Source organism: Bufo bufo, chromosome 4 (genome assembly GCF_905171765.1).
Source record: "Bufo bufo chromosome 4, aBufBuf1.1, whole genome shotgun sequence".
NCBI classification, from domain to species: Eukaryota; Metazoa; Chordata; class Amphibia; order Anura; family Bufonidae; genus Bufo; species Bufo bufo.
In genome coordinates this window covers 508,695,476-508,712,618 of record NC_053392.1, presented here as the reverse complement: position 1 = coordinate 508,712,618, position 17,143 = coordinate 508,695,476, and the positions used below count along the sequence as shown (strand labels likewise).

Here is a 17,143-nt window from a genome sequence, read left to right as displayed (position 1 = left end):
TGTTTGAGAAGGCCTTCTAGCAGCTTACCAAGCGCAGCGCCATCCATTGGATAGTGTCCGTGTTTGGCATCAGAGCTCAGCCCCATTGACTTGCCTAGGCCACGTGACCGATGAATGTGACATCACTGGCCTAGGAGGAGGCTGTGGCGATCACTAGAGCACCGCGGCCTCTTCATACAGATGATTGGTGGGGGGGTCTGGGGTATCTATTTCAAAATGACAGAAAACGCCTTTAAATTTGCAAACTCAAAAAACATCAGGCACAAAATCTGCTCATTTCTAGTCAGGAAACATATCATGAGGCTCTCGGGTTCTGATGGAGAAACTGTAACATGGCCCGCAGATACACAGTACATGCAATATATAGTAATGGTATTTCATTATGTAATTGAGGAATTGTTGGCCACCTCAGACAATCCTCACAATGACTGTCACCTCTGTACCGAATATACTTATGCCCCTGAAACGGCGCAGGAATAATAAGCAGTAGTTATCACAGAAGATGGATAGTGCACACAATTACATGTTACAAAAGGGTAATAATCATTGTGGCACCACAGCGCAGGGATAATACAATGTTGTCCCAGTACAGAAATATTACACATTTACTAATGTGAGTGCACCTTGATTTTGGTGTAAATTGTGTCAAAATACGGTGTGTCTAAATGATCTGTGCTTAGTCCAAAAAGGGGGTGTGAATTCATGGGAAAGGGCCGTGTCCTCATGACAAAGGAAGTGCAGTCTAAGGCCCCATTCACACGTCCGCAGTTTCGTTCCGCATTTTGCGAACCCATTCATTTCTATAGGGGCCGCACAATGTGCTGCCCGGATACGGAATTGCGGACCCGCACTTCCGGGTCCGCAATTCTGTTTCCCAAAAAATAGAACATGTCCTATTCTTGTCCGCAATTGCGGACAAGAATAGGCATATTCTATTAGTGCCGGCGATGTGCGGTCCACAAAATGCGGAACGCACATTGCCAGTGTCCGTGTTTTGCAGATCCGCAAAAGACGCTACGAACGTGTGAATGGACCCCAAGATGCAACATTGTGCCCTAAAATGTGCCACAATGCTGGTGTAAAATTCTGTCAAGCTGTGACAACCAATAGCTGGTATACTCAGAAAAATTATCCTCCAGTCTGACTCTCTGTGATAAATCTAGTACATGTCTAGACAGCCTGTCTAATTTCACGCCATCCACATGATTAGTAAATCTGCCCCATTGATAGCTCTGCACATCAAAATAGTTATGTCACAGCAATGACTAAAATGACAGCACAGGAATAATAGTCATTTTGATGTCACAGTGCAGGGATGACAAACTGAGTGATGTCATAATAGGTGATCAATAATAAACACTGAAGTCATAAGAAAGTACGGTAATTACACAGCGATGTCCCAAAACAGGAATGACAAACACGGTGATGTTATAGAACAGGGGATATTACCAATGTGAAATAATGGCAGATGGAAAATAGTCACTGTATATGGATAATAAAAACACAGTGATGTCACAGTAAAGGGTTATTGTAAAAACAAGATTTTTTTGGAAATCACCTGTAAAATCTCTTTCTCGCTTTATTCATTGGGGGACACAGGACCATGGGTATAGCTTGCTGCTGCCACTAGGAGGCGACACTAGGCTGAAAGCTGTTAACTCCTCCCCTGCAGGCTATACCTCCTCCAGCCTGGAGAGAGCATATCAGTTTGTGCTCCAGCAGTAGAAGCAGAATTAACTGAAAAAACAATTAGAACTGCACACTGCCATAAGATCGAACCAAAACCAGGTCCCAACTGGCAAATCAGGACCCCACTTTCCGTATAAAGAAACATTGGGTGGGTGCTGTGTCCCCCAATGAATAAAGCGAGAAAGATTTTACAGGCGAGTTCACAAAAATCTAGTTTTCTCGCTCATATCATTGGGGGACACAGGACCATGGGATGTCCTAAAGCAGTCCCCTGGGCGGGAAACAACAACCGTCAAAAACGTACTCCCTCATGGAAGTCGCTACACTGCGGCCTGTAAGACTCTGCGGCTGAGAGCAGCATCCGCCGAGGCTAAAGAATGCACTCTATAAAATTTTGTGAAGGTGTTCAAGGATGGCCATGTCGCTGCCTTACACAATTGAGATGCAGAAGCGTGGTGGAGGTGCGCCCAAGAAGCCCCGACCGCTCTGGTAGAGTGCGCCGTGATTCCGGGAGGAAAAGCCTTGCCCTTAGAACGATAGGCCTCGGCAATGGCCGACCTAATCCACCGAGCAATAGTCACCTTGGAAGCCACCAAACCTTTACGAGGCCCTTCCGAGATTACGAACAGAGCGTCAGTGCGCCTAAAGGAGGCCACCACTGACAGGTAGATTTTCAAGGCCCGTACCACGTCCAGACGGTGGAGGGAAACCTCCCGTGGATGAGAAGGCTCAGGGCAAAAAGAGGGCAGAACAATGTCCTCGTTAACATGAAATGTAGAAACAACCTTTGGTAGAAAGGACGGCACTGGGCGGAGCACTACCTCATCTTGGTGGAACACCAAGAAGGGCTCCCTGCAGGAAAGAGCCGCCTGTTCTGACACCAGACGAATAGACGTAATAGCCACCAAAAACGCCACTTTCCAGGAAAGTAACCGGAGGGAGACCTCTCTGAGGTTCGAATGGTGTGGCCTGGAGTTAAACTAGAACTAGGTTCAGGTCCCAAGAGTGTAAGGGCGGTCGATAGAGAGGCGTGGTATGAGCCACCCCCTGCATGAAGGTTTTAACCGGACGCAAGACTGCCAGTGTACGCTGGAAAAAAAATGGACAGGACTGAGACCTGTCCCTTCAGAGAACTAAGAGCCAGTCCTAGTTCTAATCCAGATTGAAGAAAGGCCAGTACAGTAGGCAGGGAAAACTTCCTGGGAGAAAGACCGCGTTGTTCGCAGAAGTGTAGGAAGGACTTCCAAGTTCGATAGTAAATCTTGGAAGATCCAGTGACTGCATCAGAAAAAACCCTCTGTTTCAACAAGAAGGTTTCAACATCCACGCCGTTAAATGTAGCGTATCTAAATTCTGATGGAAGACTGGGCCCTGGGAGAGCAGGTCGGCCCTGACTGGAAGAGGCATGAGCTCTGAGTACCACACTCGTCGAGGCCAGTCTGGAGCGATCAGGATCGTCTGGATGCCCTCCATCCTGATTCTGCGCAGAATCCGAGGAAGGAGCGGTAGGGGTGGGAACACGTAAAGGAACGAGAAGCCGTCCCACGGTGCCACGAGAGCTTCCACGTCGTACGCCACCGTGTCTCTTGCGTGAGACAAGAAGTACGGGAGCTTGTGATTGAGCCTGGACGCCATCAAGTTCACTTCCGGACGTCCCCATCGGCGACACAGAGCCTCGAACACCTCCTGATGGAGAGACCACTCCCCCATGTCCACCGTCGTCCGGCTGAGAAAATCTGCTGTCCAATTGTCCACTCCCGGAATGTAGACTTCCGAAATTACCGGAACATTGGCTTCCGCCCACTGTAGAATCTTCGCAGACTCCTGCATCACCGCATTGCTGCGAGTCCCTCCTTGGTGGTTGATATGGACCACTGCCGTGGCATTGTCCGACTGTACTCTGATCGAACGACCCTGCAAAAGGGGGGTCCAATGGCGAAGGGAGAGGTAGATAGCCCAGAGTTCCAGGATGTTGATGGGCAGTTTGGACTCCGATGGAGACCAAACACCCTGGACCATCCGGATGGCAAAGACCCCGCTTCAGCCGTGGAGGCTGGCGTTGGTCGTAATGACAGTCCACGTCACTGGGAGAAAGGATTTCCCCCTGAGCGCCGAGCGCACTTGTTGAGATAGCCGGATCGTGAGATCCAAAGAGTGCAAGGATTTGTCCCATGATGACAAAATGGCCCGCTGAAAATACCTGGTGTGGAATTGCCTCGAAGGAGGCCACCATGAGGCCCAGTACTCGCATACAATTACGGATAGACGCATTCCGGCGCTGGAGTAGTAAATTCACCGACCTCTGAATGTCTAGTCTCTTCTCTAGTGGTAGGCGTACCACAGCTGCCCCTGAATCTAATGTCATGCCCAGGAATCTGACCTGAGTAGCGGGAGACAGGAAGGACTTCCGCAGATTGATTATCTACCCGAAGCGGGACAGAGTGCTCATCGTGAGTCGAAGGCTCTCCTCGCATTGAGACGCCGTAGGAGCCTTGATCAAGATGTTGTCTAGATACGGGAGAAGAGTAATGCCTCTGGATTGCAGTAGGCCCAGAAGGGGTGCGAGTACCTTCATGAATACTCGTGGAGCAGTCGCCAGACTGAATGGTAGGGCGACAAATTGGTAATGGGTCGAATGAATGGCGAACCGAAGAAAACGTTGGTGAACAGTTGCGATGGGAACGTGGAGATAGGCATCCTGAATGTCTATGGTTGGCATAAATTACCTTTTACCAATGAAGCAACCACGGAACGGAGGGACTCCATCCTGAATCTCTGAACCCGGAGGAATCTGTTCAATAACTTGAGGTCCAGTACTGGGCGCATATCACCCTCCTTTTTGGGGACCACAAACAGGTTGGAATAAAAACCCGTAAACCGTTCCTCTAAGGGTACCGGTGCTATCACCCCCCGTGAGAGAAGGGATTGAACTGCGTGAAAGAATACCACGGCTCGAACAGGATCCCTGGGAGGCTGAGAGAGGAAAAAACGGTTTGGTGGGATAGACTTGAACTCTATTTTGTAGCACGAGGAAATGACCTCGAGCGTCCATAACATGGGATCGCCAAATTTCCTGAAAAAGGAGGAGACGTCCCCCCACCCGTGAGGGTAGGGACGCACCTGCATGCTGAAGGTTATTTCTTGGGGCGGAACGAGGTTGCTGAGCTTGTGGACGCCAGGCCTGCTGGGGCTTAAAGGCCGGTCCCTTCCGTCGGTCTTGAGTGGACGGTCCCGCCATTGAGGTTGGGGCTGGACGGGTGCCCGAGAAGCGACGAAAGGACTGGTAACGGGAGGAGGAAGCTCTAGAATGAAAAGGACGTTTCACCTTAGGTTGGGGCAGATGGGTGCTTTTCCCACCCGTTGTCTCCGAAAAATAATCTCGCCCAGTCGGGTCCCAAAGAGTCGCGATCCTGCAATGGGAAGTCTCAAAAGTGAGCGCTTAGAGGATGGGTTTGCCTTCCAGACCTTGAGCCAAAACTCTCGGCGGATAGATACAGCGCGAGCCGAGGAACGAGCGACCATTGTCCCCGTGTCTAGAGCCGCTTCGCAGAGATATTTCCCTGCCTGAAAAATCTGGAGTGATAAGGACTGAGGGTCCGCGGAGGGGGAGGTCAGACGCTAGTTCTTGGTTCAAACTGAGGGCCCACTCCAAGACCGCCTTGGCTACCCATGCAGAGGCGAAGATCGGATGTAATGCCGAACCTCTGGCTGCAAAGATAGACTTGGGGAGTGATTCTATGCGACGATCTACTGGGTACTGGAGAGAAGAGCCATCCGCCACTGGAATGGTCGTGTTCTTAGCCTGGCGGGCGACCGGTGGATCCACTTTCGGTGGAGAGGTCCATTTTTTAACAATCGCCTGGAAAGGGGTAGAGTATGTCCAGTCGCTTCGGAACAATGAAGCGTAAACCTTGTTTTCTCAAGCTTTCGCGATAACCACGGAAAAGTCGTTGTGTAAAGGGAAAGACTTAGGTGTCTGTCTCGAACTGAGAAATGACACCCCCTGGTGGCTAGTGGAGGGAAGTTCCTTCTGAACCTGGAAGGTGTCACGAATAGCTGATATCATGCTATCAACCATGGACACAATCTGAGAAGAATGCTCCAGGTCTATTTCTGCATCCGAATCGCCAATCTCACCCTCTGACAGTGCGTCACCTAAGAGGGAGGACGTCTGCGAATGGGAGCCAGGAGGAGGGGGGACGGGGACGCAGAGGCGTCAGAGGAGGAACGGTGGCCTGCTCTGGGACGCTTACTAGGAAGTCTGCCTCTGGTTTGTACGCCCTGCGACGGTGTGGACTGCACCGGTGGCGGTTTCTCAACCAAACGACCCAGTAAGGAAAGGGTGGAATGGGAGAATTTAGAGAGGTCTTCCACTGCCCGGGACAGGGACCTTGCCCGGTCGGGTTCCCCATAGCCAGGATGGTCTTGTGCTTCTGTGGGCTGCTGAAGAATAGGGGGATGGCTTTGTGCAGGCGCATGACATGCAGAGCATAGTGATAGTGACTGGCCACGAGGGAATTTTACTGAGCATAAAGTGCAGGCATAGTAGGTGGTCCTGCAGGAAGCCTGAGGGGGAGCATTGGCTGGGTCAGACATTGTGGCCTGTCTATGCTGGAGGGGGTTGCGATCTCCTTCCAGAATATGGCTGTCCCAGTCCTGTGTCTGGCCCTGTAGCGCTTGTCGGAAGGAAGAGGAAGCTGTGCTGTGGGGGGAGAATAAGCCCTGCCCCCTCCGACACTTGTGAATGAAGGCTGAGTGTGTGATTTGAATAAGCCAAGCCCCACCGCGCTCCGGTCTTCGTCGGGCGTCGCATGCGGCCGCCATAAATCGCGACCGAGTAAAAAGATGATGGTGGCCGAATCTATTTAACCCCCCATACCGTGGCTGCAAAGCTGGAGATGGTAGCGCCTGCGACGATATGCGCCCTACTGTAACGGGTGCCGCTGAGTGATCTGCACCTGCACTGGAAGGGTACCGAATATCGCTACCCTGTCTGGTGGAGGGGGGGGGGGGGATGAGGCTCTCCTCCATCCAGACGCGGCCATTCGATTGCGGCTATGTAAAAATGCCGCCCGAGGTGGACTTAACCCCTGATGTCCCGGCGCACAGTAGGAAGAAGTTGCTGGCTAGACGCTACCCCCTATAATAGAAAGGGAGAGAGGGAGAGATATACTCACCTGGCTTCATCTGTGCTTTTCGCCCTTGCAAATCTGAACCGGCAGGGCCACCACACGACCGCTGGCACCAGGCAGCAGGGGTCCGAGCAGAGAAGGGCTGGAGATTAGGAATAGGTGGCCCTCCAGCTTTTGATCTCATTCTAACTATGACATCAGGTAAATATATATACACACACACATCATTCACATAATGTCCACTTACCGGGCACAGACCGCAGGGAGTACGCACTAAGCCTGCTGGCTGTATGATTGGGTTCACCGCCCTATATAGCTTCATCTGTCCATCTACACTGCCCACTGTCCCCTCTTTAGCAGCAATTATGGTCATCTCTACTTTCCCGTCATAAATTAATGTGTTCAGGATGGTTTCTATATCTTCCATTGATAGTTCAACCTAAGATGGAAAAATATAGACTTGTAAACAGCATATTAGGAAAAAAAAAAAAAGATCTAATGTGAAGTAGTACTGATGCATGAGTAAAACATACACCTTTACACCTTTGTAGTATGCTAAATAAAAGGGGTTATCCGGGAATAACTGATGACTTATTCTAGCGATAGGTCATCAATATCAGATTGGCGGGGGTCTGACACCTGGGATCCCCGCTGATCAGCTGTTAGAAGAGGCCAGGTGCTCACTGAGCACAGGGGCCTAGTCTTAGGCCATGTGGCGTCACCGTACATTGGTCGCACGGCCTAGTTGCAGCTCAGTCCCATTCAAGTCAATAGGGCAGAGCTGCAAAACAAAGCACCCGGGAGGCCACCATGCCCACTAAAGCTCCGGTGAGCGCCACAGATTCCCAAAACAGCTGATCGGCAGGGGTGTAGAAACTCGGACCCCCGCTGATGTGATACTGATGACCTATCCTGTGGATGGGTCATCAATATTATTTCACGGATAACCCCTTTAGGCCTCATGCACACTGCCATTGCTCGGCCATTCTCTGTTTTGGGGACAGCAATTTGCATGCGGTTGACGGGACTGATCCGTCTGAACCGCAAAAAAAAATATAGATCAAGTTCTATTTTTTTGCAGTGCAGAGTCACGTAGAGGAACCAACCACACAGAAGCACACTGTTCCGCACGGCACTGCACCTCCAGATTGTGTACTCATTCAAGTGAATGGGTCCGCATCTGTGATGCTGTGAGCACACGGCCGGTGCCCACATATTGCAGACCCGCTGTGCATGATGCCTTAAAGTGAAGGTCCTGTTTGGCAGAGATCGGATAGTAACCCTGCAGGGAGCAGTAAGCGACAGCAGGAAGAAAGATCATGGCTTGTTCCTGTCATCTCTACTACTGTCCAGCCTTCAGTGACCACAGTGGGGTGGGTACAAGAACTTTTTTTCACGTTATCACCACTTTCCAATGAGAGAGTATAAACTGCTCACTGTCACATATAGGCTGTGTGCACATCAGGTTTTAGTCCCCTGTTTAAAATATATATGTGATACCTGTTAAATGGATGCCTCAGACAAAAATAAATTGTTTAAAGTGTAACCAAAAATGAAATTCCTAACATATGTGATGCTGAAGGGAAGATATTCACAAAGTTTTTTTTTTCAGTTAATTTTACCTTTCTGATGTCGGTATTCAGCCCTTAGCAACCCTATTTCTTTGCTGCACTTCCTGTGGTGATCTTTGCCCTGTCCTTGAGGCCATCCTGTATTTCCCTCACTTCCAATAACCCCTTGCTCTCCTCACATGAACTAGCAGGACCAATCAGAATGCAGATAACCTCCCCCACTACCCCTCTCACAGACAGCTAACCAGCATTTGTTTTAGCCTCTTAATAGTCACCTGTCAGCTCTGCAGCTGCTCCCTCATTCTCCTCCACACTGACAGGAAGGGGGGCTGCTTTAGCTGCTCATATCTCTAGTTTGGTACCAGCTAGAGTTATGGGCTTTGTATTGGCTGAAAGCTGAAATTACAAGCTATATCAGAATGACAGCAATCGGTTCAATACAGGGGAAGATAGCAGTGAAAGAAATCAGGATGCAGTTAATACAGCTGAAAGTGAAAATAAAAGCATTTTGGTTGTGTATGAAAGCCTGGAATGTCAGCTTTCAAACAAGACCAGTTGCATGTTTCTAGCTTCTACCATTCAGAAAAAAGCAGCATCTAAAGCGGCCGTGCTCCTCCTCCCAGTGCTCTCCCCGGCACTCGGGGCCGTGCTCCTCCTCCCAGTGCTCTCCCCGGCACTCGGGGCCGTGCTCCTCCTCCCAGTGCTCTCCCCGGCACTCGGGGCCGTGCTCCTCCTCCCAGTGCTCTCCCCGGCACTCGGGGCCGTGCTCCTCCTCCCAGTGCTCTCCCCGGCACTCGGGGCCGTGCTCCTCCTCCCAGTGCTCTCCCCGGCACTCGGGGCCGTGCTCCTCCTCCCAGTGCTCTCCCCGGCACTCGGGGCCGTGCTCCTCCTCCCAGTGCTCTCCCCGGCACTCGGGGCCGTGCTCCTCCTCCCAGTGCTCTCCCCGGCACTCGGGGCCGTGCTCCTCCTCCCAGTGCTCTCCCCGGCACTCGGGGCCGTGCTCCTCCTCCCAGTGCTCTCCCCGGCACTCGGGGCCGTGCTCCTCCTCCCAGTGCTCTCCCCGGCACTCGGGGCCGTGCTCCTCCTCCCAGTGCTCTCCCCGGCACTCGGGGCCGTGCTCCTCCTCCCAGTGCTCTCCCCGGCACTCGGGGCCGTGCTCCTCCTCCCAGTGCTCTCCCCGGCACTCGGGGCCGTGCTCCTCCTCCCAGTGCTCTCCCCGGCACTCGGGGCCGTGCTCCTCCTCCCAGTGCTCTCCCCGGCACTCGGGGCCGTGCTCCTCCTCCCAGTGCTCTCCCCGGCACTCGGGGCCGTGCTCCTCCTCCCAGTGCTCTCCCCGGCACTCGGGGCCGTGCTCCTCCTCCCAGTGCTCTCCCCGGCACTCGGGGCCGTGCTCCTCCTCCCAGTGCTCTCCCCGACACTCGGGGCCGTGCTCCTCCTCCCAGTGCTCTCCCCGGCACTCGGGGCCGTGCTCCTCCTCCCAGTGCTCTCCCCGGCACTCGGGGCCGTGCTCCTCCTCCCAGTGTTATGCATCTCAGGCTTCATTTAGGATAGCCTTTTAGCCACAAAAAGGAATTTATTTTCTGTCAAAAGTGTGAAAGTTGTCCCGGCAGCGAAAAGAGTTAATTCAGCCTCTTACCTTACTAATGCCAAGTTCACAGATATATTTCCAAACTTCATGTGATGAGCCAAAGGAGCTGTTCCTCTGGATCATGGGGTTCTGCTTACTGTCCCTCGCCGCTTCTGCCTGTTGCGAGCAATGAACAATACCGTAAAGGTGAAAACTCGAGCACAGAAATGAAAAGCGAGAGTAAATATGTCCGACTGCCAGGAATTGTATGCAGCAGGTTATAAAAATAGGACTCGTCTAACAAGTATAAATGTGTATTCATCAGAAATACAGCAGACGGCATATGCAGATTTACTGTATGTTACTTTATTCCCTACCACAAGTACCAGCAGCCTCCACACTTTTAAAGATGGCTGGCTAAACAGGTGCCATATGCTGACAAACATGACACAGGACTGTGTGCATGTACGATGGTCTTTAGCCGTCATATTGGGGGTGCTGCTCTGAAAGGGGTATGTGACCCGACAGCCCTGTCAACAGTCCCCCTCCAAAGAGAACCATGACAGATGCACTTTATAAAATGCACAAGACAGTGTGGAGCTGCTAAGAAAATGGCTGGGTCAAGACAAGTAACTTACACAGCATTTTAACCACTTCCTTAACGCCGCACAACTTTATACGTTGGTCAGTGAGCTCTTAACTAACTTGGCATATAAAAGCGGTGGGTTACATTACGATCGGCTGGACCCCTGTGGCACTGCAGTTTGCTGTGACCGTGCCATCAATACACAGCTGTGGTCACAGTAAAGATCCTAGAGACCAGCCAAAGCGGTCTCCAGGAATGTGATCAGAGTGACAGATTGTCAACGGTGAAAGGAAAGCCTTGATAGGAGCATGACCCCTACTGGTTGTAAAGGCAGCTGTCACCTGGTTGAGAATTAACCCCTTCCTGCCCTAAATGTGGCACGAATGAGCTTATTCACTTTTTTCTTAAAATAATAAAAAGTAAATAAGAATTTAACTTAATTTGAGAACAATAATAAAATAAAATCAGTTATAGCTGTAGTTTGCTAGTTACTAGTTTTAGTAATAGTACAGCAGACTATGTACACACTGACATTTTCTCCTTTTTCTTTCATATCAAAATAAATATATTTATTAGTTTTAGCAATAGTATTGCAGACTGAGCAAAATACACAAAATGTACAAACCTTTTTCCTTTTTCTACCATTTTTTTTTAAATATAGGTATTTGTTTCAGCTACACTTAGTACCGTATTTTTCGCCCTATAAGACGCACCGGCCCATAAGACGCACCTAGGTTTCTGAGGAGGAAAATATTATTTTTTTTTAACCAAATGGTGTGCTTTTGGTGGGTTTGAACTAATGGCGGTCTGTGCATGACAGTATTATGGGGGATCTGAGGATGATGCACTGTTATGGGGTGGGGGATTTGTGGATGGCACTGTTATGTGGGGGATCTGTAGATGGCATTATGATGGTGGGGGGGGATCTGTAGATGGCATTATGATGGTGGGGGGGGATCTGTAGATGGCATTATGATGGTGGGGGGGGCTGTGGATGGCATTGTTATGGGGTGGTGGATCTGTGGATGACACTGCTATATGTGTCATCCACAGATCCCCCCCATAACAGTCCTATCCACAGATCGCCCCCATCATAATGCCATCCACAGACCCCCCCCCCCCCCCCCCGCCCCATTATCCCATTCACAGATTCCTAAGGAGGGACTGTAGTAGGCGGGGAGAGCGGCGGGGCCCGCAGCTCATTATGTACTGTATTATACGTAGTGTTAATCATCAGATCTAAACCCAATAATGATGAGCTCCCCCTGCTCCCCATGTGTACCGTACTTACCGGTACACGTCACGCTCCTGTAGTAAGCACTAGCAGCTAGCAGGCAGGCCGGGCGCCGTAACTCACTGAGGTCACGTGCCTGCTCCGCCTACTTTATGAATGAAGTAGGCGGAGCAGGCACGTGACCTCAGTGAGGCTAGTTTTTCATAGACCCTTTTGGACCCAGGATTTTGAAATTATATAGTTCAAATAGCCATAGGCTACAAAACTCCTGTTTCTGGTCGATTAAAACATAACGTTTATTCCTATCAATAAAACTTATTCAGAACAGGAGAAAAAAGAAAAGAAAAAATACTTATTTTTAAAACATAAAGGTGCTATGGTGATACTCTGGGCAGAAGACTGGGATATATTTCCCACAATTGCGTCCTAATTTGTTTGGGATATTCCCTCTTAACGCCTCTTGGAGTATAGCTGCTGCTACATAGAGTGTTCAGGATAACCTCATATATCCTACTTGGAATGATTCCCTATTAGCATCACTCTAGGTGCAGCACTGCCGCTAATGTGTCTAAGTGTAGCGAGTCTGCAGATCTCGTCACTCAAACACTGAATCAATCATGCACCTATTTTAAAAGATCAAACTAAAGCTCCCCCAACATGTTTCACCACTAGATGTGGCTTCATCAGGGGATGGAGCTACTGTCAACACGAGTGCTTAGTGCGTGGAAGTTTATAACTGCTAGGGGTGGGACATTAGTTGTTCGCTATCCAATCCCTGCTCAGAGCTCGTGTGGCAGCATGATCATCCAATCCGGTATCTTACATGTCGCCCCCTCCAGAGCGCATGCGTCTGTATTTAGAAGATTTTTGCTCCGTCCTAAATGCGCATGCGTCGGGACTTCTATTCATATCTTGTCCGACAGGGCTTACTGCGCATGCCCCCATACTTAGAGATTTTCCATACTCACAACTAGATATCTGTTAGATATGCGCATGCGTCAGAACTTCTTATTCGCATCCTATTCAGGAGCGGGTATTGCGCATGCGCCCATACTTGGAGATTTTCTCATAATCAGTATGGCTATTGGTTGTGCGCATGCGTCAATACTTCTTCGCATCCTAATTCGGGAGTGCGCTTTGCGCATGCCCCCATACTTTGAAATTTCTCATAATCAAGATATTTATGGGGCGTGCGCATGCGTCAATACTTCTTCTTCATATCCTATTCACAGGCGAATTCTGCGCATGCTCCCATACTTAGAAATTTTCCCATATTCAAAATCAGGTGTCTCACGGGCATGCGCATGCGTCACTACTTCTTATTCGCCTCTTATTCAGGAACGGGTACTGCGCATGCCCCCACACTTCGAGATTTTACTCTTCAGAATACTTACAGGTATATGTTGGGCATGCTCCAGATCTATCTCTTACCTGACTGCTACGCGTGTCTTAGGACTTGGACTATTAACCCCACCTTTGCAATTTCTCCCAGGCTCCATAGTATAAAGTTTGCGCATAATCTCCGCTTTTTATTCGGAATGATGTCTCTACGCATGCGCCAGTACTTTGAGATTAGTATCTCTTTTATGTTAGCAGCAAGATTTTGTCTGGCAGTTTGAATTCTACCTCCCTATTTATCTTCATATATCCCCATCTCTTCAAGGGAAAAGGTCAAGATGTAAATAAACCTTTGTATGCATCCAATTTTTGGTCTCTTATATATTTTTGGTTTCTTATATAGCTGAACATCTAAATATAGGTTATTTTTCATAAAATATTCTTTAAAGGGGGGGGGGGGACAGTAAATAGAGAGGTAGGTTAGGTAATAGTCCAAATCCACCGCTCTATATGTTCCAAGGACCCATACTGATAACGGCTATGTCCAATAATACCTCGATAGGGACACCATTTTCTGGCTTATCCGCTGACTATATAAATATGGGTGCTTTCTTGAGACATATATTATATTCTAAGAGTTCATGTCTGCTTATTATTTCTCTTTTTCTTTTTTAGACATGATGGTAGGCAATTTTTACAAGATACCGAAAAGGATTGATTTCCTCCTTCATTTTCTCCAGGTAAGTTAACCTTGTGATTTAAATTTTTCATATTATTTGAATGTATAAATCAATATTGATTCCAATTTTTCTATATTCAAGAAATAAATTGGACCTGTAGTTTCATTAACTGATAGTATTATTTTGTTGACTACAGAGTTAGGATGAGGTTATTCCTTGATGTATTCCTTCCCCCTTTCTGATTTTGCAGAAAAAGGAGGGGGGGGGGGGAGAATAACTTCCCATTAGTCAGATAAAAGCCGTGAAAGAGAACCCTTCATTTAGTCCTTGTGGACTCATTGTATCCAGTCTATGTATCCATCTAGCCTCACTCTGCAACAGTTTTTTATCCAAGTTGCCTCCTCTTGGTCCTAGGTATATCTTCTCTATCCCCCAGAAACGCAGTACTGTACTCTTGTTGTTATGAAAGTACTTAATGTGTCTGGCTATTGCTGTATCTTTACCTGTTTCTATGGTACTTAAATGGCCCGATATTCGACGTCGCAACTCCTGTATAGTCTTGCCCACATAAAGTTTTGGACATGGGCAGGAAGCTAAGTTTTATTGATAGGAATAAACGTTATGTTTTAATCGACCAGAAACAGGAGTTTTGTAGCCTATGGCTACTCAGTGAGGCTACTTTCACACTAGCGTTCGGAGCGGATCCGTCTGATGTTTCATCAGACGGATCCGCTCCGATAATGCAGACGTTCGCATCCGTTCAGAACGGATGCGTCTGCATTAAAACTTAGAAAATTTTCTAAGTGTGAAAGTTGTCTGAGCGGATCCGTTCAGACTTTACATTGAAAGTCAATGGGGAACGGATCCGCTTGAAGATTGAGCCATATTGTGTCATCTTCAAGCGGATCCGTCCCCATTGACTTACATTGTAAGTCTGGACGGATCCGCTCGCCTCCGCACGGCCAGGCGGACACCCGAACGCTGCAAGCAGCGTTCAGGTGTCCGCTCACTGAGCGGAGCGGAGGCTGAACGCTGGCAGGCGGATGCATTCTCAGTGGATCCGCCTCCACTGAGAATGCATTGGGGCCAGACGGATGCGTTCGGGGCCGCTCGTGAGCCCCTTCAAACGGTGCGCACGAGCGGACACCCGAACGCTAGTGTGAAAGTAGCCTGAGTTACGGCGCCCGGCCTGCCTGCTAGTGCTTACTACAGGAGCGTGACGTGTACCGGTAAGTACGGTACACATGGGGAGCGCATCATTATTGGGTTTAGATCTGATGATTAACACTACGTATAATACAGTACATAATGAGCTGCGGGGCCAGAGTACAGTGCCTGCACGGCCCCGCCGCTCTCCCCGCCTACTACAGTCCCTCCTCCATCCTCACTAATACATCGCAGTCTGCGATGCTGCAGCATCGCAGACTGCGATGTAAATTGCCAGCATTCGCCCCATAAGACACAGGGGCACTTTTCCCCCACTTTTGGGGGGGAAAAAGTGCGTCTTATGGGGCGAAAAAGACTGTATATCTTTTTTGTGCACAAAATATTTTAAAAAAGCATGCATATTTTTTTCATTTCTAAAAAAATAAATAATTACTTACGGGTAATTGGATTTTCCTGAACACACGACAGCACCACGAGAGAGGATGGATCCACCCCCCCAAAGACAGGAAACCTGCGGCACAAAAAGGTGGAGACTCCTCTCTGCCGTCAGTATGACAATTCCACGGATTTGAGGAACTCCGCCGTATACGTTAGTTTACTTTTCTATTTTCTTTTTTTTTTGCTACACCGGTGAAAACACTCCACCAGCCAAGAAGGGAGGGGAGCTGTTGTGGGTTCAGGAAAATCCAATTACCCGTAAGTAATTTTCATTTTACCCCTCACCCACGACAGCACCACGAGAGAGAGAGCCAAGGAAAACTAGGGTGGGGTGACAGCAGAAAACACCAAAGCTCCAAAGAATAAATCAGAAGGAGAGTTCAATTGTAACCGGTAGTGGTTAAAGAAGGTAGAAGGAGAAGACCAAACTGCCGCTTTACAGATGTCCTCGATAGAGACCGCAGCGTTTTCAGCCCAAGATGTAGATATAGCCCTTGGAGTGTGCCCGTAGACCCTCAGGCGGTTCCTTCCCCGAGGAAGAGTATGCCAGAGTAATCGCTGACTTGATCCATCTTGCCAGAGTCGTCTTTGATGCTTGATGTCTTTGTTTTTTCCCTGAAAAAGAACAAAGCGAGGAAGATTTCCTCCACTCCCTAGTCTCATTCAGGTACTGAATAAGACATCTTCTGACATCCAGACAATGGAAAACTTCCTCCCTATCTGAAGCTGGATTGTCATAGAAGGAAGGAAGGAAGGAAGAATAGTTTCTTGTGATCTATGAAATCTAGTAGCTACTTTAGGTAAGAACGCTGGGTCAGGTTTTAAAAAGGACTCTGTCCTGAAGGATAGTTGTGTACTGGGAATTAATTGAAATTGCCTGGATCTCGGAGACTCTACGTGCAGATGTCAATGCCACTAGTAAACATAGTTTTAGAGAAAGAAGCTTTATATTAATCTGATGGATAGGCTCAAAAAGAAGGGGCTGTAAGATCCTGCAGAACCAGATTTAGGTCCCAAGTAGCTATTCTCTGGGAGAGATTAAAGGGAAAACCTGCAAACGGCTTTAAAGAAACGCATAATCCAAGGATTAGACGCTAAGCGCTCGTTAAAGAGGGCCAACAAGGCAGCCACCTGAACCTTCAAGGTGCTTGGAGACAGGCCCATTTCTAGCCCCTTCTGAAGGAACTCTAAAACCTTTAAGGGAGGAGAGCCCGGAAGATTTTTAAACTGAAGGCCTGCGAAAGATAAATAGGTTCTGGCATAAATAGTCATAGTTATTATTTTTCTGCTACCTAAAAGGGTGTTTGTTAGATTAACAGAAAAACCCTTACTCCTTAACAATTGCCTCTCAAGTTCCACGCCGTCAGGTGGAGGTTGTCCACCTGCGGATGGAAAATCGGACCCTGAAAAAGAAGATCCTGAGTTGTCCGGGAGCAAACAAGGATCTGAGATCGATAGTTGTCTCAGCCATGTAAACCATGGTCTCCAAGGCCAAAATGGGGCAATTAGAATTACCCTTGCCTGGTCTTCCCTTATTTTCCTCAGGGAATCAGAGGGAAAGCATAGGCCAGAGGAAAATCCCACTTGTGGAGGAAAGCATCCAGCCCACAGGGGCACCCCTCTGGAGACCGAGAAAAAAACGTCTCCACCTTTTTGTTCTGGGCCGAGGCAAACAGGTCCGCATGCGGGAGACCCTAGTTTTTCGAGATCTGAGAGAACACATTCTGGTCCAGACACCACT

General features: G+C 48.9%; 1 protein-coding gene across 1 annotated transcript in view; it reads right to left on the bottom strand.

The window, feature by feature from the left end:
• POLR3F (RNA polymerase III subunit F) overlaps positions 1-17,143 on the bottom strand; it is a 28,229-nt gene that overhangs the window by 653 nt on the left and 10,433 nt on the right. Inside the window, exons 7-8 of the mRNA XM_040429675.1 lie at positions 10,029-10,136; positions 7,069-7,260 (exon numbers count right to left, since the gene is read on the bottom strand). Coding sequence (XP_040285609.1) covers positions 7,069-7,260; positions 10,029-10,136 — 300 coding nt within the window. The remainder of the gene's footprint in view (positions 1-7,068; positions 7,261-10,028; positions 10,137-17,143) is intronic.